The 23,700-nt window shown below is 44.6% G+C and overlaps 1 protein-coding gene across 8 annotated transcripts in view; it reads right to left on the bottom strand.

Moving 5' to 3' along the window:
- The window catches only part of IRAG1 (inositol 1,4,5-triphosphate receptor associated 1), a 149,007-nt gene that overhangs the window by 9,043 nt on the left and 116,264 nt on the right, over positions 1 to 23,700 (bottom strand). For all 8 annotated transcript variants that reach the window (XM_064492575.1, XM_010977142.3, XM_010977143.3 and 5 more), the window contains 8 exons: positions 19,253 to 19,283; positions 16,702 to 16,842; positions 16,113 to 16,244; positions 14,017 to 14,158; positions 8,412 to 8,461; positions 7,847 to 7,954; positions 5,863 to 5,927; positions 986 to 1,105 (listed from right to left, as the gene is read on the bottom strand). In XM_064492575.1, the coding sequence (XP_064348645.1) occupies positions 986 to 1,105; positions 5,863 to 5,927; positions 7,847 to 7,954; positions 8,412 to 8,461; positions 14,017 to 14,158; positions 16,113 to 16,244; positions 16,702 to 16,842; positions 19,253 to 19,283 (789 nt within the window). The remainder of the gene's footprint in view (positions 1 to 985; positions 1,106 to 5,862; positions 5,928 to 7,846; positions 7,955 to 8,411; positions 8,462 to 14,016; positions 14,159 to 16,112; positions 16,245 to 16,701; positions 16,843 to 19,252; positions 19,284 to 23,700) is intronic.

The raw sequence follows: 23,700 nt of genomic DNA, 5'->3' as shown, positions 1-23,700 counted from the left end.
TCTGTGTCACCTGGGAGCCTCAGCCCCTCCTGTGTAAACAGAGAGGCCAGTCCCCATCGCACGGGGGTCAGAACATGGTGACGTAGTCCCAGGTACACAGCTTGATTTAGGAAGGGTGACAGCCATCACACAGACTTGTTGGGAAGCTTTGTGGATGTGAAAGGCACACAAACTGGCCTAGAGAGGGACTGAGTTCACAAAGCCAATAGAAACATTACTCCCCCGCATTCTAGGTGTAGAGGACAGGTGTGGGTGAAAAGATGGACTTTTCAAGAGAAACCTTCTGATTTCCTTCTTCCAGGACTAATATTACCCTGAACAGACTTTTTGCTTGTCCTGCAGCTGAGTGTTTAAGGCCAGCAGAGTTTGGCTGGGACAACTCCACCATGGTGCAGGTGGCTGCACCCCGAAGCCCACAGGTTCCACGTCATAGGGAAAGATGCTCAGGGCGCGGTGCCTGGTCAGAGGCAGTTCTCTACCTGGCTGAACTAGGGTCCCGCCCAGTACCTGCTCAGTACTCCGCCCCATTAGGATTGACAATGGGCCAAAGGTGCCATTGAAATCAGTTAGAGAGGGGACAGCTGGACGCTGAGGGGACTCCTTTCACAGGAAGAAGGATGGCCGGGGCGGTTCTAGGAAGTGGGGTTGCAGCTGCTCCTGGCACCTGTTAGGAAGCCTCAGGCACCACCCAGAGGAACCACCCAGAGCTCCTGATTTCTAGACCCTTCTGGGCAGTGGCGTTCTGGTGGCTTTCTGCCTAAAAAGAGAGCAGTCTTGTTATGATCGAACCACAACCTCTAGCCCCATTTCCTCCTTTCCTTCCTGTGGAACAGCTTTGCTCTTTCCTATGTAGTTCCTCACTGAGGCAAGGATGTCCCGGGGCCACTGGTTGCTTCCCTAAATCCTTTAAGAGGCAGGAAAAGCCTGTGGGAAGGTATCTTTTGACAAATGCCGGTGACCCTGGGGTGGCCGAAGTCTGACTCACCCCTTGCTGTATGCGTCTTCCTCCAGCCTGGCCTTGGTCTCCCGGCTAATCCCCTCCAGGCAGTGCGGAGTCGGCGTGGGAGCAGAGGCTTCACAATCAGGGTCCCCGTTCGTCTTTCCACTAGTGAGAAGAGGGAAGGACAGGGCATCCTTTCAGGGACAGATGGGGCATCTGAAAACCAAACCATGTCTTTGGCCTGTTCCTGGCTGGAAGGGAGGAAACTCATTCTGGATTGAATTTGTTTCAGTCTTTCTACTTTGACATGAGATTTTATAAAGGCCTTAGTCCATGAGTCCTCCCTAGACCCCCAAACATCAAATACTGCACCAGCTCCCCCTTTGTCCTCATGCTCCCAAATCCACTTCTATTCTTACTCTGGGAGAGGCTATGGGTGGACAGACAGCTAATGGGAGCTCTATGGCACTAAGAGCAGGAGGATGGAGAAGACCCACCGTTCGGAGTCACTCCATCCCTGTAGTCCATCTTTTACTTCACTCATTTAAATATCTACCGAGCACTGACTTAAGTTACAGGCATCTGGTAACGTGCTGGGGATACATTCAAAAATAAAAGAAATGGTCTTTGCTGACATGGTGCTCAGCAGGAGAGAATACCCCAAAAAAGGAAATAACAAAATATGAAATTAATTACAAATTGTGATAACTTTCATGAGAGAAACAAACTCTGTGCAATGACAGGAAATAACAAGGGGAGAAACTGCTTAGATTGAGTGGTCAGAAAAGGCCTCTCTGAGATAGAGTAACTGAAGCACAGACCTGAAAGACAAGGAGTCAGCCACATTCATAGCAGAGGAAGACCCTCCCATGGAGAAGCAAGATGTGCGAAGACTCTGAGACACAAAGGACATGGAGATGTTTGAGGAGCTGAAGAGAGGCAATGAGGTAAGAGCTGGCTTCTGGACAAGATACATTTTCGATGCCTGAGAGATATCCAGGTGGAGTTGGATATACTGAAGTGAGTTAGAGGAGAGCTCTAGGAAGCAGGGGATTGGGTAAGACTATCTAGGGACACAGTAATGAGGAAAGATGAGAAGAGGATCCAGGACCAAGCCGTTGGCATCTCCGCCCTTAGCTCAGGTGGAGAAGGAGGACCTTACAGGGGAGACTAAGAAGGAGCAGCCAGAGAGCTAAGAGGAAAGCCAGGAGGGCATGGAGCCCTGGGAGCTGAGAGAGGAGAAGGTGTCAAGGAAGGAGCGGTAACTATGTCACACACACACTTCTGAGAGCCTGAGTCAGGCGACTATGAGATTTGATAACATGGAGGGCAAGAGGAGATTTGGTGACCTGGTAGGAGCCAAAGACAGATTAGAATGGGCTTAGTGATGGGTGGGGGGTGAGAAAGGGGGAGACGTAGACACAGTAATTTGATGAGGACTTGGAGTAGAAGACTGTATTGGGGAGGGTGTAGCTGAGCAAGTGGGTCGAGGGATGAAAGCACGTTGGAGTGTGGATAGAAATGAGCCAGGAGAGGGACGAGAAGAAGGGGATGACCAAGGGAATAAACGCTTTGAAAAGGGAAGGTGGGATAGACCTTAGACAAGGGGAGAAAATGTGCCTTGGTGACAACGGGAAGGAGATGAAGATGGTGGGCTGGGGACCTGGCAGAGGAAGAGGAGAAGGATCCTCCTGTCTGACAGCTTAAACTTTCCTCTTGAAAATGGAAGACAAGGTCATCTGCTGAGAGTGAGAGGCAGGGAGGCCTAGGAAGGCTTGAGGAGAGAGGAGAAGGCATGGGAATCGTGAAAGGGTGGTGGGGGCTGGCGGAGACAAACATGCTAGAAAATCAGCAGGATGACTGACAGCGTCAGGGGAAGGGGGGCGCCCGCTGGAGGCAGGAAATCTCAGGCTTAAAGGAGGTATCCTGATGGCCACGCCTTCTCTGTAAATCCTGCAGCCCACCTAGGTGTCCAGAATCCTGACGGGGGTCTTGTCAGGGAGGAGCCCTGGAATAAGGCCAAACAGCGCCTTTCAGCCAGGACTCTTGACATATCGCAGCCGCCACCCTCCCTGACCTCTCAGACAGGCTTTATGAGTGAGACTTGCACCTTCTCCTCACTCTTGGCAACAGTTTCCCATCTCTGAGTTTTCCTCAGACCTTGTAAAATTTACATTTCATCGGGTTGGAAACCAGAACCCATCGCGAGCAAGAAAGACAACACTCTAAAAATACCAGCTATTCATAACATTTCTCCTCCTTAAAATTACATTATCCACTCCCTTCCATGTGACCTCTGCCTGATGTGCAGTTTCCTATTTGTCCAAACGACTGGAACAAGAGCAGAAAAACACAGCTACAGCCAAGGGCAGGAAAGCAATTCTTCTATGAAATATGGTAGGGTGTAAAATGCTATTTCCTGACCCCTAGACTGAGTGTAGAGTTCCTTAAATGTCTTCTCCAACTATCTGGAAATTTCTCCGTGTGCATTTTAAAGACAGTTCAAATACCTTTGCCTCTGTGGAACTGTTGCCAGAGTCTTCCCCTCTTCCATGACCTCTGGCTAAAGTCCATCTCTCCCTCCCTTTATGCCCTCATTGCACCTCTTATACAGCAGAACTTGGAGCAAGGGCGGTTTTTTTTGTTTTGTTTTGTTTTTTTCTATACATCCTCATCCCTCCATATGACTGTGATTGCAGGGAGATTGTGTTTCCATTTGAATGGTGCTTGGCACAAAGTAAATGCCTTTAAGTGTTTGCTGAGTTGTACTAAGTTCACTGTGGCTCTTTAAGTTCCTGCCTGTTAATCTTACAAAATGGGCAGGTCCTCTGTGTAAATGGCTACTTCCTGCAAACTTGGTGTTTGGGCTGAGCTAAAGGAATCCCTATGCATGGCTGTAACTTGGAGTTGAGTACAGCCTGTGCCCACCCTAGGGATTTCTGGTCCAGACACTCATGGACCTTGGCATCTGTTCCCAGTCCAAAATGCTGCATGCTTTCCTACTGGGATGATTGATTAGAATGAGGCTCATTGTTCTCTCACGTCTACTGGGTCAAAATGTTTGTCATTGTGCTCAGCTCTCAGTAACCTGAGGGGCTATTTACTCAAAATGTGTTGTTTGACCTACAGATATATTAGAGTCTGTTTTTTCCACATGTTAAACAATATTTGAAAGTGACCCCAATCCTGTTGCCTGCTATCCCCAGTTCTGCACCTTACTTTCTCTTACCAAGGATAGTTCAGGTTCTTGGTGATCCCCACTGCTTTGAATAGAAGCTCTCAGCTGGCCTGAGCATTCTTTCTACAGAGTCCAGGCCCTGCCCCATCATGAAAGTCTGTCGGAAAGAGAGGGAAGATAGATCTTCTGCCTTGACTGCAGAAGACCTGGGGGCCAAGAGTTGGGAATGGAGCCTTGTTGGGGTCCTCCTGGAAAAGAGGTTAGTATGTCCAGATGCAGGATTGGAAGGGAGAATTCTAGTGTGCTTCTCATTCAGGATGTCGAATGACTATTTCTGGAGAGATTCAGAGACCATGGGTTAGACACTATGACCCCAGGGGCTTGGTAAGATCCTGTAAAGTTGCTTACTTCCACATAGCTGTTAGTTTGTCAGCCCTTTACATATTCCCTGTAGTGATCAAGAAAACAAGGAAACAAAGAAAAAGACAAAAACAGCCTAGACAACATGGTGGACCTGTAAGCTTCCTCAGGGTGAGGCAGCAAAGTGAGGAATTGCCTAGCAAACGTTAAGATTAAAGTGTGTGTGGGGGTGGGGGTCACTGAGCAATAGGGTGTTGGCTGCATATACTGAGAGGTAAGGAAAACAGGCTGAGTCCGGGGGTGGGGAGCTGAGCGCTTGTACTGAAAAAGGGGCCCAACACAGACAGTCCTTGCCAGGTCAAGCAAAACTATTCTAACAACAACGGAAAATGAAGGACTAAAGCTGTCTCAAAGCAAGGAAGAAGGAAGAAGAGAGGTGTGTGTTCTACCAAGTGAGGAAAGACACAAGGGGAAAGTTCTGAGAGGTGGCAGCTGTGATCCAGATGTTTTCCAGCAAGCAAATGAAAGAATTGGAAAAGTAAGTTATAAACTCCTCTGAGTGTGTAGAAACAGCCTGCCTTGCTCTGGTTGAGGATGAAAAGACCTGCAAATTGCATAGATGCCTAGAAAAGTTAGGCCTAGCAGACAGTTTGTTGCCAACCCAATTCTCACTCTCCCTCCTACTTCCTAACAGCAACGTGATTTTGCTCAGGAATTTACTCTTCTTCGTGGAGCCATTTTGCTCCATGGGAAGCTGACCCTCTCTCCCCACCTCCAGGGCTTACTTTAAGCCCATGATGACAATCTTGTTCCCAAAGCCTGCAATTGGTTTAGAAAGGGATCATGTTCCAAATTTGCTAAAAGAAAGAAGACTGAAGAAAGGCTTCTGGGTTCATTCTGAAGAAAGAAACATGGAAAGAGATGGTCCTTTTCTTCCTCTAGGTATTGCAGCCTTTTGCCACAAGACTGCTGATGAAGTCAACATACAAAGTGGGCAGAGAAGAGGAAATAGTAGAGGCCCAGCTGCGGCCCTGCTGTACCACACCTGGAAGAGTCTCACTTGTGGACTTACTCTTTGAACCCCTTTGAGTTGGGGCTTTCTTGTATCTGTAGCCCACAGAATCCCAATGAACAGAGAAGGCTTCTGTCTCCTCTGGGCTCTTCAGAGATTGAGGCACCCTTGGACTCAGCCACAGCATCTTCCTGGTCCAGGAATTTTGCAAACTGGGTCTGAAATCTTTGTGGATCTCAGAATCCCATTCATTTCCCCCAGAATTTAATTTGCTTTCCATTGAAATGTTGGGTGTGAGGATGGGAGGAAAGGTGAGTTGGGGCAGTTCTCCCCAGAAATCCCCAAAGTTAAGAGGAAAATGGACAGACTTACTTTTCCAAAAGTGCAGGCAGTGCTGAGGTGACAGGTGGGTTGCCTTTCCCGTTGGGTGATTCTGACTGAATGGAAAACAGGAGACAGAGAACTGAAGATCAGCTAGGAGGGAAGAAGCCAGCACCACTGACAGGTCTCTGGTGATGCTGGGGAGGGCCTGCTGCTCCTCTTTCCCTTCCCCCTCCCCATGCTTTCTGATCTGCAGCTGAGCCCAGGCATTGGCCCTTCTTCAGGCCTTCTCTGTCCTCCTTTCCTAGGTGCACAAGCAACGTGCACCTTTCCCTTTCTCCTCTTCCAAGTCTCCTTGAGCAAAGAAAAGAATTTACACCTTGAGACTCCATTCTGGAGGGGAGCCATCAGTTTTTCTCTGTTCCCTATTTACTGACTTGGACTAAACATTAGCGGACCCCCTACAAAATGCAGGCCCCAAGGTCCCTGGGATGGATTCAGGCAAACCCATCACTGCCCTAGTGATACAGTTCAAAGCACAACTCACAAGAGATGCTCGCCATTACAAAAAGCTGAAGGCATCAGAAATTTCTTAATAATAAATTCCCCAGGACTATCACGTTGTTTTGTTGCAATGGATTTGGTTTGAGCAATGGTTCTCAACTCTGGCTGCATGTTAGAAGCCTAGGGGAGATTTTTTCAAAGCACTGATCCAATCCAGAACCTCAGGGTGGGGCTCAGGCATTGCACGTTTTAGAATTACCCTGTGTGATGTTAATGTATATCACTGATTAGAACCCCTAGTCTAAAGGAATATATATTTGGAAACGTTTGTACATTTAGTATAACATTAGAAATAGGCCTGTTAAAACACACCAGCTAGCTCTCCCCAAGATCTTTAAAAAAATTTTTTTTTCCTCAGGTTGCTTTATTTTAGTGAGGGATTTGGGAGTTTATGCTGATTTATAGATGACTGAAATGCTCAAAAGGAAGAGGTTAAAGAAGTTTAAGAGTCATTGCTACCTAGTGGTACTACAACAGAGCTTGAATCCATTTTACCTATTGCTTCCAACAGACTGGTTGCTTATAGAATAGTGCTAGGCAGGGACAGGGCACAGAGAAACAACTGGAGAAATCATTAAAAGAGTTTTAGATAGGATTAACTAGATTCACAAATGTCTGGGATCTAGAAGATACTCTGTTTATAGGAATTATCTTTGTTCAAAAAATTAAAATGGATTTTTTTTCTGATTAAAAGTAATATATTCTTACTATAGAAATATGAAAAGGTACTGAGAAAATTAAAATCAACTGTGATTTTACCATTGCCCAGAGATAACCATTATGAATAGTTTTACATCTATTCTTTCAGAATTTTCTACATCTATACACAGAAAAATGCTCTTAAAAAAAAAACTACAAAACAGTTACACTGTATTTACTAGAGTTTTGCTTTTTGTTAATAATAAACTATAGACATTTTTTCATGTCAATAAATATTTATATTTATTCATTATATTTAGCAGCTATGTAGAAACCCCTTACAGGAAAATTCATAATTTATTAAACCGATCTTTTAGTAATGGAAATTCTGCCCATTTCCAATTTTTCAGTGTTGTAAACAATGCTGTAATGAATCAAGGCAAGATAACACTGGGTTTAAGAACTGGGGGTCTGGAGTCAGAGAGCCTAGGGTTCAAAGGTCAGCTAACTACTTACTGCATGATGCAAACTTCAGCTGCTTAAATCCACTGCAGAGTGAAAAAAAAAAAATCCCATTTTGGAGAGTCATGGTTTAAGAATGAAAAGAGGTACCCTTTGCAAGGAACACTCTCTGAGCTGCCAGCACCTTGCTCAAGGATACTGTGTCGTCTTCTCAGGGCAGTGGAAGACATGGGGCCTGGTCTATACTGAGCTTTCTGAGCCATAGCACAGAATCTGCGTTGGGAATTTCCTCCCTTGCTGACCCTGCCCCATCCAGGCCGCCCCACAGCAATGAGCCTAGGGGCCGGGAGGTAGGCATCATCATACTCACCGGGGCTGGTAAGGAGGGGATGGGGGATGAGCTGGGCGACTGGCCAGGCAGGTTCAGGATATTAAACTTGGGAACTACGGCAACGCTGACCCTCCGGCGGGGCATGTTCTGTGAGAAGAGAAGGCACCAGGCCCATTGTATTGCTGTATTCACTGGATAGTCTGGCTTTAGGGTAGTGATGTGGGGGGTGTAGAGGGTGGCCAAAATTAACATAAAATTTTTATTAGTGGTGAGTGATTTCTCAACATGTTCCAATTTAACTTGATCAGAAATAGAACAGAAATGACCCCCAGTCACTGGATGGCGTATGAAACCCTGGTTAGTGTATGAAAACTATCTACGGCAACACCAAGGTTTACGCATCATTTTGTGTTCATTGAAGACACAGTACGGTCTGGGATGCCATGAGCAAGGGAAGACTGGAGGCTGAGCTAGCAAGTGTGAGAGGCTGAATGAGAGAAGCTGTCCAAGGTTCCCTGGGACCCTTGGATCCAAGAATGAACGATTTCCTGGGTGACTGTAGAAACTTCTCTTGCTGGCCCTGGTATTCCTTGAACATGCATACCTTTCCCAGTGAGAGGGACATGGACCGCGCTGTGCGAGGAACCCCATCTTCTGCAACAGGAGGGAACAGAGAAGAGAACTCTGGTAAGTTTTCAGTGTAGGCTCCAGCAGGAAGCAGAGAGCAGGAACTAAGCCAGGGTACCTATGGGCCAAAGCTGGTCCTCAAGAGATGCCCCAAGGGCCTAGGTGCCGAGGTCACTGAGTTCGACTCTTCACCCTTTGAGACAATCATCTGCAGAGTGGGGGTTTTTTGGGACAGAACCTTCATCCTAACTCCTCTGGGCACTATGAGAAGCCCCAACCTTGCACTTCTGGTCCCCACTGCACAGTCTCTGGGTAATGCCCCAGAGAGTGTGTGAAGATTCCTCGTAGCAATACCTGGGCTCATTGGGACATTTTTACTCATTCAAGGAATGTACAGTCACAGAAATTATGAGCAGGGAAGGTGAAATGTTGATAAAAAATGAAAACTTGTTGCCAACAGTAATTTCAATATGTCATCTACAAAGTAATTTGTAACAAAAGAAACCAGCACCCCAGGATTCTCTTCTCCTTGGTATGTATATTAAGTGATAACATTCAAATAAAATATTTAGCACTACATCTGGGTAACACTGCCACAAGTAAACATCAATATGTGCAGAGGAAGGTTTTTGAACACTCAATTCACTTTGACTCAGTTTGACCAATACTATCTAGTCTGTATAGCTGTCTATCCCTCACATTCATGTATTTTAGGTGTGTCTCTTGAAAACCACATAACTGATATTTTTTCTTGATCTAATCTAAGATTTTCTATCAACCAACAAGTTTAAGCTGTTTATATTTCTTGTGATTGATATGTTCTCACCATCTTATTTTGTATTTTCTATTTAGCTTGCTTCATTAATTGATTTTTTTTCTAACCACTCTTACCCCCACAAAATTGGTTTGGAGTTCATATATTTTAGTTCTAATCTTTGGTGTGCCCTTTAAATTTTTAACATTTTACATGACTTAAATTTTAAATAAATCAAGATCTCTATTCCTTTCCTGGATCAATGCTAAAACAAACATCACTCTTTCGAATCTTATATTGCTTTCCAATATTTTTATTGCACTGTTTTTGGAATCGCAAATTATCATGATTGTTGTTTTACACAACAATCATACAATAAGTGAATACCTATTTAGATTTACCCCATGTTTACAGAAGTCTCTGTTGCCATCCCTTCTTGCATCCTACTTTCTTTTGATCTCAATTTTCTTTTTCCCTAAGTACATCCTTTAGCTGTTCTTTTGGCAAGAGTCTGTGAGAGGTAAATTCTCGTGAAAGGTCTTTATCAAGCTCACATAATACTTTAGCTGGTAGTATTATTTCTAGGTTGGCAGTTATTTTCTCTCAGCTCTTTGAACACTTTACTTCTTTGTTTCCTGGTGTTAGTATTGTTATTTGAGAATTGACATTTCTTTGTGAATAATCTGTCTTCTCTCTCTGGTTACTTTTAAGATCTTCACTTTGTCTTTGGTGTCCTAAAGGTTCTCTTTGATATGTTTTTCATTTCTCCTGCTTGGAATTCATTGTACTTTCTAAATGCAATCATTCATGTCTTTCTTTAGTTCTGGAAAATTCTCAGATCCTGGAAAATCCCTTTGAATATTTTCTCTACCCCATTCTCTTCTCATGGATTGCTTAATAAATGTATTTCAAAGTTTCACATTCTAAATTTCATATCACGTATCTCATAACAATTCTTTCATATTTAAAATTAATATTATCCCTCTGAACTACATTTTGGGTAACTTTCTCAAATCTATCTTCTGGTTAACAAATTTTCTCCTCAACCATCCTCAATCTGATGTAAATGTTGTACCAATCAGGATAAGCTAGTTATGCTACAATAATAAACAACTCCAAAGTCTTAGCAGCTTATAACAACTGAGATTATTTCTTGCTTTTGCTACACGTCCCTTTCCTTATGAGTTGGCAGCAGGCTCTGCTCTGCATTTCCTAACTCAGGACTCAGGCTGATGGAACTTCTACCCTTCTGGAGCAGTGATGGTTGTCATGTCCAGAGGAAGAAACGTATGGCAAATTGCAAACTGGTTCTTATGGACCTCAGCTCAAATGTGACATGTCCTTATGCTCACATTTAACACCAAATCACATGGCCTCCCCTAACTTCAAGGGTATGGAGAAGTGTGTCCAAAAGGAGGAGATCTGGAATATTGAGGGGTAGCTTCTACTCTTAACCATGACTCCTGAACAATTGAGTTTTTAATTTTCATGCCTCTATTCCTCATTTCTAGGATTCTATTTTCTTCTTTTTTTGATAATCATTTTCTTTTACTCTCATATTTTTAATTTATTCTTTCATGCCTCTAATAATTTTACACATATCTTTAAAATTTTTTTTTATCAGATTATTATCTGCTATCCTTAGGATATAATCCTATTGTTTGAGAGTCTAATGATTTTTGCTCATGGTGGATTGTTTTCTTGTTTATTTTATAATTCTATATTGTAAACTCATCTTCTGTGACACTTTATGCAGAGGAATCCTGTGTATCTTGGGTGCAGGGCGTGTCTCTCCAGAGTGGTTTGTATTTGTTTCCGACTGTTCCTAGTGGCACCATTGTGATGTTCTTTCCAGAATCTCTGCATATTGCATCATCACTTCTGTTATGCAAGTACTCTGTGGGCATGCAGTTTTACTAAGAGGAAGGAGAAAGTGGTTTTTTTCCTACTAAAGTCCAGGGTGAAACAGGCAAACGTCCTTGACTTGTTCCATTGTAGGTTGGTGATTATGCCAAGGATGCAGTCCTCGGGAAGAGGCTCAGAGTCAGCTCTCTCCAGTCTGAGGCCTCATCTTAGATTGCACGCGAGTGCAAAAGTCCAGAGCCCAGAGAGCTGAGGCTGCCTCTTATCCCCAAGGAAGCTGCAGGATCAGCTTGGTTTCAGTTCTCTTTTCTTTTCTTGCATCTGAGTATTTCCATTTTTTTTCTTGTGGATTCAGCTATTCTTTTAGTCCAATGTTTGCTTCACTTTATCCAGCAGAAATTTCTACATATTTGTAGTCAAAGGATTTTCAAGTTTTCTAGTCAGCCAAAATAGCAGAACCAGAAAATATTCTTTATATATGAAGGATTCAGACAATTAATAAAATACCAGTCTTACCAGTGGGTAGAGGATATAATTAGAGAATTTAGGCTAGTGGAAATACAAATGCCCAATAAACATTTGAAAAGGTCAAGAAATATAATTAAAACTATGAGAAGAGGTACAATTTTGGCCCATCAAAGTCAAAACCATTTTTAAAAAGAAAAGACAAGAATGTCCATGGCACAATGAACCAAGCATTACTGTCACCCATTGAATGGAAATATCAATGGATTATTTGGAAATAATTTGCTTTAAGAGCCTTATAAATATTCCTTTTCCCTAAGCTAGTATTCAGACTTCTAGAAATCCACTTTAAGGAAATAACCCCAAATGCAGGCAATTAGTATGTTTCATATTCAGAAAAAAAAAAAACCAACAGGATTTTTTTTCTTTTAAAGTGTATCACCTTTCTTGAAATCAGAGACATTTTTCTTTCGCTGTAGTCTTCAGAGTCTCAGGCATAGACAGAGATTGCATATACAACAAAGAAGTCCTATAAAAGCTTAAAGAACAAGCACCATCAGGGAATGCTCACAGAGTATCTGATAGGCACGTCTTGCCCCTCTGCACCAGCCCAAGCTGAGGTGTAGCTCGAAGAAACAGTGGAGTAGGGACAAATGTGTGAAAACCACTTGTCCACCATTCAACACTCAGCTACCCGAGCACTATAAATGCTTTCTCATGCCCCCAGACTGAACATGGGACCCTGCGGTGTGCAACCCATGGAAGTCAGCTTGCTTCTGTCACAGCATCGGTTACACTGTCCTGCCCTCACCCCAGGTTGAGAGCTCCTTTGAGTCAGAGGCTGGGTACCTTCATCTCTCTATTCAGTATGGCACGTGGGGGCACACCAGAGGGGCTCAATAAATGTCTGGAGAATGAATGAAGGAGACTCATGAGCAACTGTGCTCATTCCATAAATTGTGGGAAAGGTGGTTCGCAGGGGATCGGCACCTTGCAGGACAATAACAGAAGTGCCCATGTATTAGGATTTCTTTGGTGGCAGCTTCTCCAACTTCCTGCACTGACAGAGAGAGGTCTGTTAGAGGCCCAGATGCATGTGGGTCAGGAGCTGTGCTGCCAAGATCCAAAGCAGACCGTCTGCAGCATGTGTGTGCTGCCTTCGGACTCTGGGAAGCGTCACTGATATTCCCCAGGAAACTTGTGAAACCTCCTGTTTATAAAGGCTTCTCCATCTGTTATACTTTCTGTACTTTCCCTCCTCTTGCTCTTGGTAACACGGATGTTTGCGTTCCACAGGGATTCCTGTCGCTAAAAGGTCTGTTTTCTCCTGCTAATACCATCCTCATCAGCCAGAGCTTAAACTCTGGCAGCTCCCAAGGAGAGATCCTGGTCCAAAGCACCATCCTCCTCCAGGGCCGTGGCAAAGCCTCCTAACTCATCTCTCCATCCCTCAATGTCCACGCTTTCCTAATGTATCACCCAATCTGAAGTCAGAGCAGTCTTCTAAAAGTAAAATCTGATCGTGGCAGCTGGTGTAAACTCCTCAGTGCCTCCTCACTGCCTGGAGGACCAAGGCCCAGGCTGTTAGCATAGCCTGGCAGGTGGCCCTGGTCTAACAAGTCTCACCTTCAACCTGTCGTCGTCACACTGCAACCCTGCAACCACATCGGACTGTCTGTTCCATAGTCATCTCACCCCAACCTCCACACCTTTGTTTCCTCCATCCATGACATATTTCCCCTTCTTTCCTGGAGAACTCCTATTTTTACTTTAAAATACTACCACTTGATATTAAGCAGAATCAGGTGGCCCTTCCTCTGTGCTTTTATAACAATCTGTATAGAACTCTTTTTTTTAAAGAGTATTTCTTTAAAACACTTGTTCACGAGTCTGCTGCTATTTATCTCAGCAGCCTCTCCTTTAGCCATGCTCCCACTCTAACTCCACTGCCCAGACTCCATTTCTCACCTGGACTGTTGTAATAGCAGCTTCCTGGGTTTCCCTGTCTCTAATGTTGCCCCAGTAATGTAACTGCCATACCACTGCAAGAGGGAATCTCCTAAACTATATACAATCATGTCATTTCCATGATTAAAATCTTTGGTTGGATCCCTAATGCTTTCCAAGATAATGCGCACATTCCTTAGCATGTGCTGCCCAAAGAGGGGGCCCCAAAGCACAAAGACTGTAAGGTCTGGGGTCTATCACTCTCACAAAGGAGGTTGAATTCTTGCAGCCTGGAGGCTTTGCATCAGTGGTCAGCCACACTGGTTGATTGTGTCAGGAGTCACTTGAGGGTCATTTCATGTTTTCTGGTTCCAGGCCCCCGGGATCACGGGAGCAGGGGCTATGAGGGGCCTGGAGGCAGCACTGAGGGGGCAGGGAGCTTTGCCCATCCTGACACAGGCCCTGGGGCTGCCCCGTAGGTATGATCCTAGCCTAGATCCAACGGGGACTCATGTCACAGGGCCAGGGTAGGGGCAGGAGCCCAGTTCCTTACCAGAGGGACCACAGCTACGGCTTGAATTCTGATTGGCAAGTTTTTTAAACTCCATGAGCTCTGCATGGTCCTTCTCATATGTCCTCTTCAGGTTCTCCACGTACTGCATCATCACTTCTGTTGCTTTTGACATGCGCTTTTCCTGCAAGGAAGGAGAGTGTGAGCACACAGGGCACTTGGAGGAAAGGCTCATCAGCACTCTTTGCTCTGAGCCAGGCTCTCTGGGCTGGGGGACCAATCAGATGTGACTCTGCCCTCTAAGAGTTTGTGGTCTGGGATGTGAGCTGAGGGGGCGCTCAGACACCTACACTCAAGGAGAACGAGAACAAGTCCAGCTACTAAGCCTCAGGAATGAGAGGGCAGAGTTATCTCTGCTTTCAGGGAGTGGGCTGGGGAGGCTTCATGAGATGGACTGATGTGCTTTGGGGTGTGGGCAGCATCTGGGCACACAGATAAGGGCAGGAGGGACAATGCAGAACATGCAGGCCAGGGAACTCCAAGAGCCAAGGTCCAGACACAGGACATCATGGAGCTTGTATCTAGGTGAAGCTTTACCTTCCAGACAGAATCCTTTGGAGAGGGAAAAGGAAGGGGTGCCGTTGAGAATTATGCTGGGATAACAGACATATACCAGAACTGAAAAAATCAGAAAAGTACATGTCACCTACTTATGCAGGAATCAGCAAGTGGTTGGGTTTGTTCATAAGAAGAAAGGGTAAGTTAGGGCTGGGCTATGAAGGACCTCAAATGCTAGACTAAGGAATTTGGATTTATTCTGAAGGAAGAGGGGAGCCATCGAATGTCTTAAAGGAAGGGAGTGGCATAATTGGGTTACCTGTGGAGACTAGACTAAAGGGAGTGAGAGCAACAAGGAAAGAGAGGACCAGTGCCTGAACCAGTACAGTGGAACCAGAAAGAATGGTGAGGACCCAGACACAGAAGCTACCAGGAGCAGGGTGAAGACAGGAGTGAGCAGTGCATGGGCTGAGAAACACATTTGGGAAGGCTGCACAGAACAAGGAAGATTCTTCTCTGCTGATACTCCTTGCATCCCTCAGAGAGACATGTTCAGTGACCATCCCCGGGAAAAAGTCCCCGCAGTCCTGAGCTGAGATCAGCCACTTCCCTAGAGCTCTCTCTCCCTTTGTTATTCCTCCAGCTGGAGTGGCTTCCTGGGTGCTGATGTTGAGTTAGGTGTCCCTTCCCCTGAAGAGCAGAGGTGGGACAGCCCAGTGGCTTGTCTTTCCTTCGTTCTATGAGAACCAGGAATACCCCTGCCATGCAAGCAGTGCAGCAGGACATGGGTCCACGGTAACAGCAGCAGAAGTAACAACATCTAGGTGGTTTACAAGTATCACAACAGCCCTAAATGGCACACATTGTCATCATCCACATCTGGAGAAGCTTGAGCACAGACAGCTTGGTAACTGACCAGAGGTCACACAGTGAATCCTGGTAGAGCTCGGATTAGAACTCAGGCAGTCTGACCCACAATCCTGTGCTGGATTGGGGTGGTGCCCGGTGTGCTTCAGGACTTCAAAGTGGTTGCAAGGGAGCCAGACGTGGGCCTGCACTCTAGCTTTGCCCCTCACTAGTGCTATTACCTTTCTGAGACTTCACATCTTCATCCATAAAGATAGTTACTTCACAGGGTTGCTGGGAGGATTCACGAAACAAACTAGCTTTTCCTAAAGCATGTTTTGCCATATACTAGTCCCACGGGAAGTGAATAGGTATTTCGTGAAAAAAATAAAAGGTTGAATGGGGTTACTCAAATACATTTGAGAAATATATAGATAACATTAAACAGGCTTTTTCATTATAGGACTTCTCAAACCTTTGATTATACCAACGTGTGTTAGAAATCTCCAAGAAAGGAAGCTAGTACACAGCAGCTCCCAAGTGTATGGGTTCACAGAAACCTTTCCCAGGGAGCATCCTGAGAATTTGGCGGTCCACCAAAAATACTCTGAAAAAACCATCACGTACATAGGATGTCTGGCACAAGAGCCACCATCAGTAAGTTAACCATCAAGATCTGTGGTTGTCGCTGCTTGCACTACTGCTCCAGTGACTGCAGGCGGGGTGGAGCTCACCTGGCGGACAGCCCCCACCATCTCAGCCCGGCTGGAGAGGCGGGCAGCCAGGCGGTGCAGGACAGCAATGTCTTCCAGCAGCTTCTGGTAGGTCTCGCGGTGCTCACAGTGGTGCCAGAGTGAAGCTGAGGACTGAGGAATGAGAAGGAACATCACCTGGGGTCCTCACAGGCCAAGATTTGACTTGGGCTGTCACAAGACGAGCCCTGGTCCCATCTTGGCTGAGAAGAGGGGCCTTTGCAGGGCCCGGGCTTCCGCTGTTTCTGGGATTGGAGAAGACCAATGTGGAGGCTCTCTACCTGGCCGGCTGGAAGGAAGGGAATCACATCCCAGTCTCTGGTCCCCAGGCCACCCAGCCCCCTCCGGAGAAGCTGCCAAGGACTCAGAGGCCTGACCCACCGCCCTGGGGTAACCAGGCGTCCCTGCCTCAGCCCCTCCTAGCTCTCCGAGGAAGACTCCGCCTGGCTCAGGGCCTTGGCCTGATTTCTCATTTCAGGAGAAATGACCGAACTTGCTGACTGAGAAACCCGGCAGGGCCCTGGGGGACAGAACTTCCTGCAAGGATTCCCCAGTCAGGCTCCACAATTACCGTAATGGAAGCTTTGAAGTTTTCCAGTTCCTTCTCTGTGTTCTCCTCTGTCAGGTTGCGTTCCCTTTCCGCCTGGTTAATTCTAGATTCCAGGGTGTAGCTGTCATTTCTAAAGGCCAAGGACAGTTGTACAAACACGTTCTGTTGGGAACAAGAGTGTGGGAGAGGTGCTAGGAGGAGTCACTGCAGGCAGCAAGACTGAAGCTGTGTTTCTTGCACAAGCGTTTTACTTTAGCTCCTGGAACCAGTCCCCAAAGCAGCCACAGAAAAGTGAAACTTTCCCTTCGTGAAGTAAACTCCACAAAAGATGGTGAAATAGTAACCTGAGGTCCATGCTAGGCTCTTCCCAGGACGAGAAGACCAAAGGCATTTTACTGAAAAAATTAGTAGGAGAATACCACTGTTTTTCCCTGAATGTCAAGAAAATAACATCCCGTATTTGGGTTTAGATAAACTCAGGCCAACACAGCTGATTGTGTAAGCAGTTTGGGTTCATGCTAGGATTTATGGCACGTGGGTTTTTGGAGGTTTCACATGAAACCACTGTATTTAAAGAAATCCCACTCGAGATGTAAGCCTGTTGACTCAAAGCAAACTTTAACCAGCATCTTGCTGAAATACTCCAAATCCTACAATGAAAGCAGCTTTAGAAGTTGCCAGGACATGAAATAAGGCCAGATATGATTCTTTTTGAATGATATGAAGCTTTCTGGGACAAATATTCCATGCCAAAATGCAGCCTGCATGAATGAACTTGGAAAGGTGGCGTTGATCAGACATAGAATTCTTGGTCTAATAGGAAACTACTGAGGAGGAGAAACAGACAGATGGGCTCTACACAGGAAGGAAGCAATGGTCTTCACTTTTACAGCCTTCATTTGCCCTGCCTGCATCAAGTGGTAGCAGATTTACACCCTTGGGATGAACTGACTCTACCTGAGTTCCTGCAGTTCATGTAACATGGCCCATGGTGAGCAGACATCTCCAGGTGGAGAAGTGATGACCCTGAACTGTCCAATACTGATGACGATGGCATCATCGAAAGTGACTCCTTGTGGTGTATCTGCTATACGCCAGCACTGCCCGGAGTTTCACGCACCTTAGGTCATTTAACCCCTCATCAACCCTCTGCAATAAAAACTGTTACATTCACTTTCCAGGTAAAGAGACCGAGACCAGAGAGGTCATTAGCTTGTTCAAGGTGACACAAGGGAGTTGCAGAGCCAGGATTCAGCCTCATACTATCTCACTCCAAAGCCTGTGCTTCTTTTCACCGTGTGGAGCACTGACCATGTCAGGACACACCTGAGCACAAGAGCTCACAGTTAATTAACCAAACTGCCCACGGTTGTTTTCACCAACGTGGATAGGTGGGGAGTATGTCCTACCCAAGCCTCCGTCAAGTTGATCAGTGATGCTCAGTGTTTACTTCTCTATACTGGGTTATCACCTTAACGGCAGGGTGACGTAAAGAGCCCCGAATTCAGGCAGAACACTTGGATCCAAATGTTGGTTCAGCTAAGCCCTGGGTCTGGGATCTCAGGTAGGTTATTTAATTCCTCAGTTTCCTCCTTTGTCCTGCTTCCTGCTCTACCCGTTTCTCAGAGCTGATGGGAGGGTCAGCTGAAGGATGGATAAGCGTGTGTCATGGACTGAAAGTGCTGTGTCTGTGTGCAGGCTGTTACTACCCATGCCAGACAGTTCACACTGTCCGCCTCCCTCTGTTTCTGGGGTCCCCTGGGTCTCAGGAAGGGTATGTTTGTTTTCTTGTTATCAAGACTGTAAAATCTTCCATCCTCCCTACCTGGACTGAAGAGATTCTGGAATTGGATCTGGAATGTTCTTGCTCCCTTCCTTCTATCAACACCAACATAATTGTCATGGCAACAAACCACTGCTGGTGTTGGGAGCCTTTACTGTCTCACCTGGGCTGCGTTCTCTTTGGCCATCTATTCCTTCACCAAAATGAAATGCAGACAAATTCCTCTCGGCTCACTCACCACCCTCACCACCCTCATGCGGACAGCATCTCTACAGAGATGAGGGGGCCCCAAGGGGAGTAGACCGGAAGCGAGATATCAGGGAAGGCGGGAGCGCTGACCTCACAGCCTCCCACCTTGGCTGGGCTGGCTTCCTTATGTTTGAAAAGCTCAGAAGGAAAGTGCCTTCTTCTTCCAAAGTTTGTAACTCAAAATCTGACCATCTTTTAATAATTTTGAAATAAATTTGATTCAGTTCTGCAGCCTCCCAGCTGATATTGGATACCTGAGTCATACTTTTAAAGAACATAAACAATCCTCAAAGAAATGTGGAATTTCCAACTACCTTCTCATCTCTGACCAAATTTGTCAGAATCTTCCATTAACTTGAATGGGGGTGGGAGGGTTCTCAGTGGTTCAATAGGGCTGATCATGGCGTCCACATTATCCCATGGTTACTCATTATCATTTTTGAGTAAAAATGTCAGGAGCTGAGACTGCAGAAGGGAATGTTTTGAATAAACCCGCTCAAGCCCTGGCCCTCAGTTTCATAAAGAATTGTAGTTACTTACCTCAACTTCCTTTTCACTGAGTGGCGGGGCGCTGTGAAAAAGAAAAGACATGCAAATGAACTTTATCCACTCTATGAAATAAAGCAAAAGACACCTTTGAACAACCAGGAGACCAGGTGTTTCCAGGTATGTCACAAGCAGGGTTGGTGAGCTGGGAAAGAGGCAGGGTACCCTTTGTGTGAGCTCTGTAACCCGTAAGAAATTATTCACCCAGATAGTGAATCCAACAGAGCAAGTGTGGTGCAAAATATTAGATCCTGGGGTCAGAGCTCCACCATTGCCTGTAGTATCTGTGACTTTGGACAAGTTATTTAAATTCTCTAAGTTTGCTCATCTATAAAATGGGAATAATATGTACCTTGCAGGAGTCTTATAAGGAATCTATGTACGTATGCACATATAAATGTAGGCGATGTCGGTGATTATCATGACTAACTCACAGGTGTGCTGTGAGGACTTAATAAGAGAATGGAAGAGCTGTGTACTTTATAAATTGTATACATCTGAACAGCCATTATAGTTTTTCTGGGGCTACCCATATCTGTAAAGCCTGACCCTCTTCCTGCCTCTGAGGATTGTGCATGTGAGTCAAGGGTGCATGTGAGTCAGACAATGAACGGTAGGAATGAGCAGCCAGAGCTCTTCTCCCCATTGAGAGCCTCCTCCGATGGCTGGAACCAGAGATCAGGCAAGAAAGTCCCAGCAGGCGCAGAGGGTGCGGTTCCCACAGCAAGCATCTTCCACTCTGCACGCTCACTCTGTTGATGCTGCTGCTGCCGTTCCGGCCGGTGACTAAAGCTAGCCTCGTTCTGAAACCCAGACAATGTAAATAATGCCTGGGCCCTTTCCTGTGCTGGGGTGGGAGGACCGGGAGGAGTCCGACCGGCGTCACAGGACTTGGCAACAGATCGTGCCATCGATAAGATCCTCAGGAAACACAGCTTCCTCCCTCTCACGGGTGTGGAGGGACCCTGAGAGCAAAGGTAGGGGTCAGCTATCTCTGCAAGGGGCTGGTTCTCACCCCTGACGAGGAACTATGAGAACCTTCCTGTCAGGATGAGGCAAAGAGACCCCACGGCCATCAAGTCAGCAGAGCACAGAGCACAGGATAAACAAGTGCAAAGATGTTTGACGCTTACAATTCTTGTCACAACCCCACCTGTCAAGTCCTTTCCTCTGTGGACCAGCCAACAGAATCTTAACTGTCATACAGAACATGCACATCTTGCTTCAACGATTTATCAAAACTCCCTGAGCTTGCCTTTGACCCCTGGCTTTGTTTGGATAGTATGTGAAATTTATATATTTTCATCAATTATTAACCAAAGTTATTTTTCTGTTTTGATGACTTTCTGCTTTTTGGCTGTAGAACACACTTTTTAAAAATATCAAGGCCCTTGAGGACTCAAGTAGGTGTGGTTTAGGTAAAGAAGCCATGTGACATGGCCAGCTCCTGAAGCAGAGAGCTATGTCTTACGGACTGGCCCAGGCAGGTAAAGGGCAGAGCTGTGGCCCTCCCAAAAGATGGAGGCCTAGCAGGTGATGTACAAGGAGACCACTCTGGATGTCACTATGTACCTCAGAATTCAAACTGCCTTAATAAGCGAGGCCTCTACTGGACTCTCTTTCCACTCTTCAGCTACGTTGGCCATTCTGTTCTTTAAACACACCTCACTGTGGCCCCAGGGCCTTTGCATTTACCATTCTGCCCCTTTTCTTCACTCTCTTTTGTAACTGCTTTATTGAAATATAATTCACTTACCATAAAATTTACCCTTTTACATTTGCAATTCAGTAGTTTTTAGTATATTCACAGAATTATACAACCATCATTATAGTCAATCTTAAAACTTTTTAATCATCTCCAAAAGGAACCCTGTACCAATTAGCAGTCACTCCCCCAACCCCTATCCCAAGCCCTAGGCAACCACTAATTTACTTTTGTCTCTACGCATTTTCCTATTCTGGATATTTCATATAAATGAAATTGTACAACATTTGATCTTCTGCAGCTGACTCTTTTCATTTAGCATAATGTTTTCAAGGTTTATACATGTAGTAGCATATATAAATACTTCATTTTTATTGCTGAACAGTATTCCACTCTATGGATATATCACATTCTATTTATCTACTCATCAGTTGATGGACATTTGTCTATTTATCTACTCATCAATTGATGGACATTTGGCTTGTTACCACTTTTTAGATATTATGAAAAATGCTGTTACAGGACATTCGTGTACAAGTTGTTGTGTGGACATATATTTTCATGTCTCTTTGTTATATACACCTAGGATTGGAATTGCTGGGCCATATGGTAACTATATGTTTAACTTTTTGATGAACTGCCAAACTGTTATTCCAAAGTGGCTGCACCATTTTACTGAGAATTCTAATTCCTCCACATCCTCACCAACACTTATTATTGTCCACCTTTTTTATCATAATCATTCTAGGGATTTAAAATGATACCTCATTTTAATCATTTATGATATATGATATATCATTTAATGAATTTATCATTTATTATTTATGATATATCATTTGAATTCGTACTTCCCTAATGACTAATGATGTTGAGCATCCTTTCATGTGTTTATTAACCCCTTATATATATTTGAAGGAAGGTCAGTTTAAATCCTTTGCCCATTAAAAAAAATTAGTTGTTAATTATATTCAGCCAAAAAACAGAATGAAATTTTGCCAGTTGCAACAACATGGATGAATTTGGAGGGTATTATGTTAAGTGAAATAAGTCAGACAGAGAAAGACAAACACTGTATGATATCACTTATATGTGGAATCTAAAAAAAATAGCAAACTAGTGAATATAACAAAAAAGACGCAGACTCACAGATACAGAGAATAAACTAGTGGTTACCAGTGAGGAGAGGGAAGCAGGGAGGGGTAATATAAGGGTAGGGGGAAAAGAGGTACAAACTATTATGTATAAAGTAAGCTACAAAGATACATTTTACAACACAGGGAATATAGTCAGTATTTCATAATAACTATAAATGGAGTATAACCTTTAACAATTGTGAATCACTATATTGTACACCTGAAACTTGTATGATATTGTACATCAACTACACTTCAATTAAAAATAAAAAATTAGTTGTCTTTTTATCAAATTATAAGTTCTTTATATATTCTAGAAACAAGTCCCTTATTATAAACATGATTTGCAAACATTTCCTCTCATTTTGTGGGTGGTCTTCACTTTCTTGATGGCATTGTTTGTATCACAATTTTTTAATTTTGATGAAATACTATTTATTCATCTACTTTTTTCTCTTGGTGCTTGGGCTTTTGGTGTCATATTTAAGAAACCATGGACTAGCTGGAGGTCACAAAGATTTGCTCCTATGTTTTCTTCTAACAGTTTTATAGTGTTGGCTTTTACATTTAGGCCTATCATCCATTTCAAGTTAATTTCTGTGAATTGTGTGAAGCAGTTTTCCATGTTTACTCTTTCGCACGTGGCTGTCTAATCATCTAAGCACCACCTGCTGAAATAGCTGCACTTTTTGTCTGGAAATCTCTTCACTGAAGTCTTTGCAAGAATGGCTTCTTTCTGTCATTTGCATGTCTCAGATTAATTACGACTTTATCACGGAGGCTTTCCTTGAGCCCCTACCCAATGTTCTGTTTCCGTGCCATTCTCTGCTGCCTATTTGGTGGTCTTCCTAGCAGCTTAGCCATCTGAAATCATTCATTTGGTTACCTGAAAATTATTTGTCTCCCCACCTGGAATGTAAGTGCCATAGAACAGGGAAGGTGTCTGCTTGTTTTCCACTTTGGCACATAATAGATACTTAATGAATATCTGTTGATTAAATGCCTGCTTATTGTTTCTGTTGGTATTTGACCCTGGGGCTACCTCATCCAATTACATCTCCTCTTTGCACTCCTGTTAACCAACCACTGACCACCTCCCTAATTTGGGTTCCAGACCTAGTTTTTCTACAACCCATTCAACTTGCTGATCCTATGAGCTCCTTCTTGGTATGGTCTAATTCCAATTCACATATTCCACATAAAACACGAAACCAACTCCTTCGTCATATTAAATTCAAGTATAATATTCAAGTATAATAATATTATACTTTAAAATTACTCAAGTATACTATTCCCATATTTCTGCTGGGGGAAGGAAACTTGAAACTCTGGCTTCCTTTTATTGGACAGGATCTTAGGGTACAGTTTATCCATCTATGCCAAGCCCAAAACTAGGGCCCAAAGAAAGGCCCAAGTTGGAAACTGCCTCTATTAAGGCCAGGAGCAGGGAGGTTGGGGGCAGGCAACATGGCTCTTGACACAATGCATGAGAGCCACTGATCTCAGTCTGAGCCTAGACCACATGCCTCAGAAGTAGACCTTATTTATGCAGGCCTAGTATGGCCTCATGGTTGGTAACTAGTATCTTCTCAAGCTCACTTACT

This window comes from Camelus dromedarius, chromosome 12, assembly GCF_036321535.1.
Source record: "Camelus dromedarius isolate mCamDro1 chromosome 12, mCamDro1.pat, whole genome shotgun sequence".
NCBI classification, from domain to species: domain Eukaryota; kingdom Metazoa; phylum Chordata; class Mammalia; order Artiodactyla; family Camelidae; genus Camelus; species Camelus dromedarius.
The sequence above is the reverse complement of the archived record's forward strand: the minus strand, read 5'-3'. Positions and strand labels throughout refer to the sequence as shown.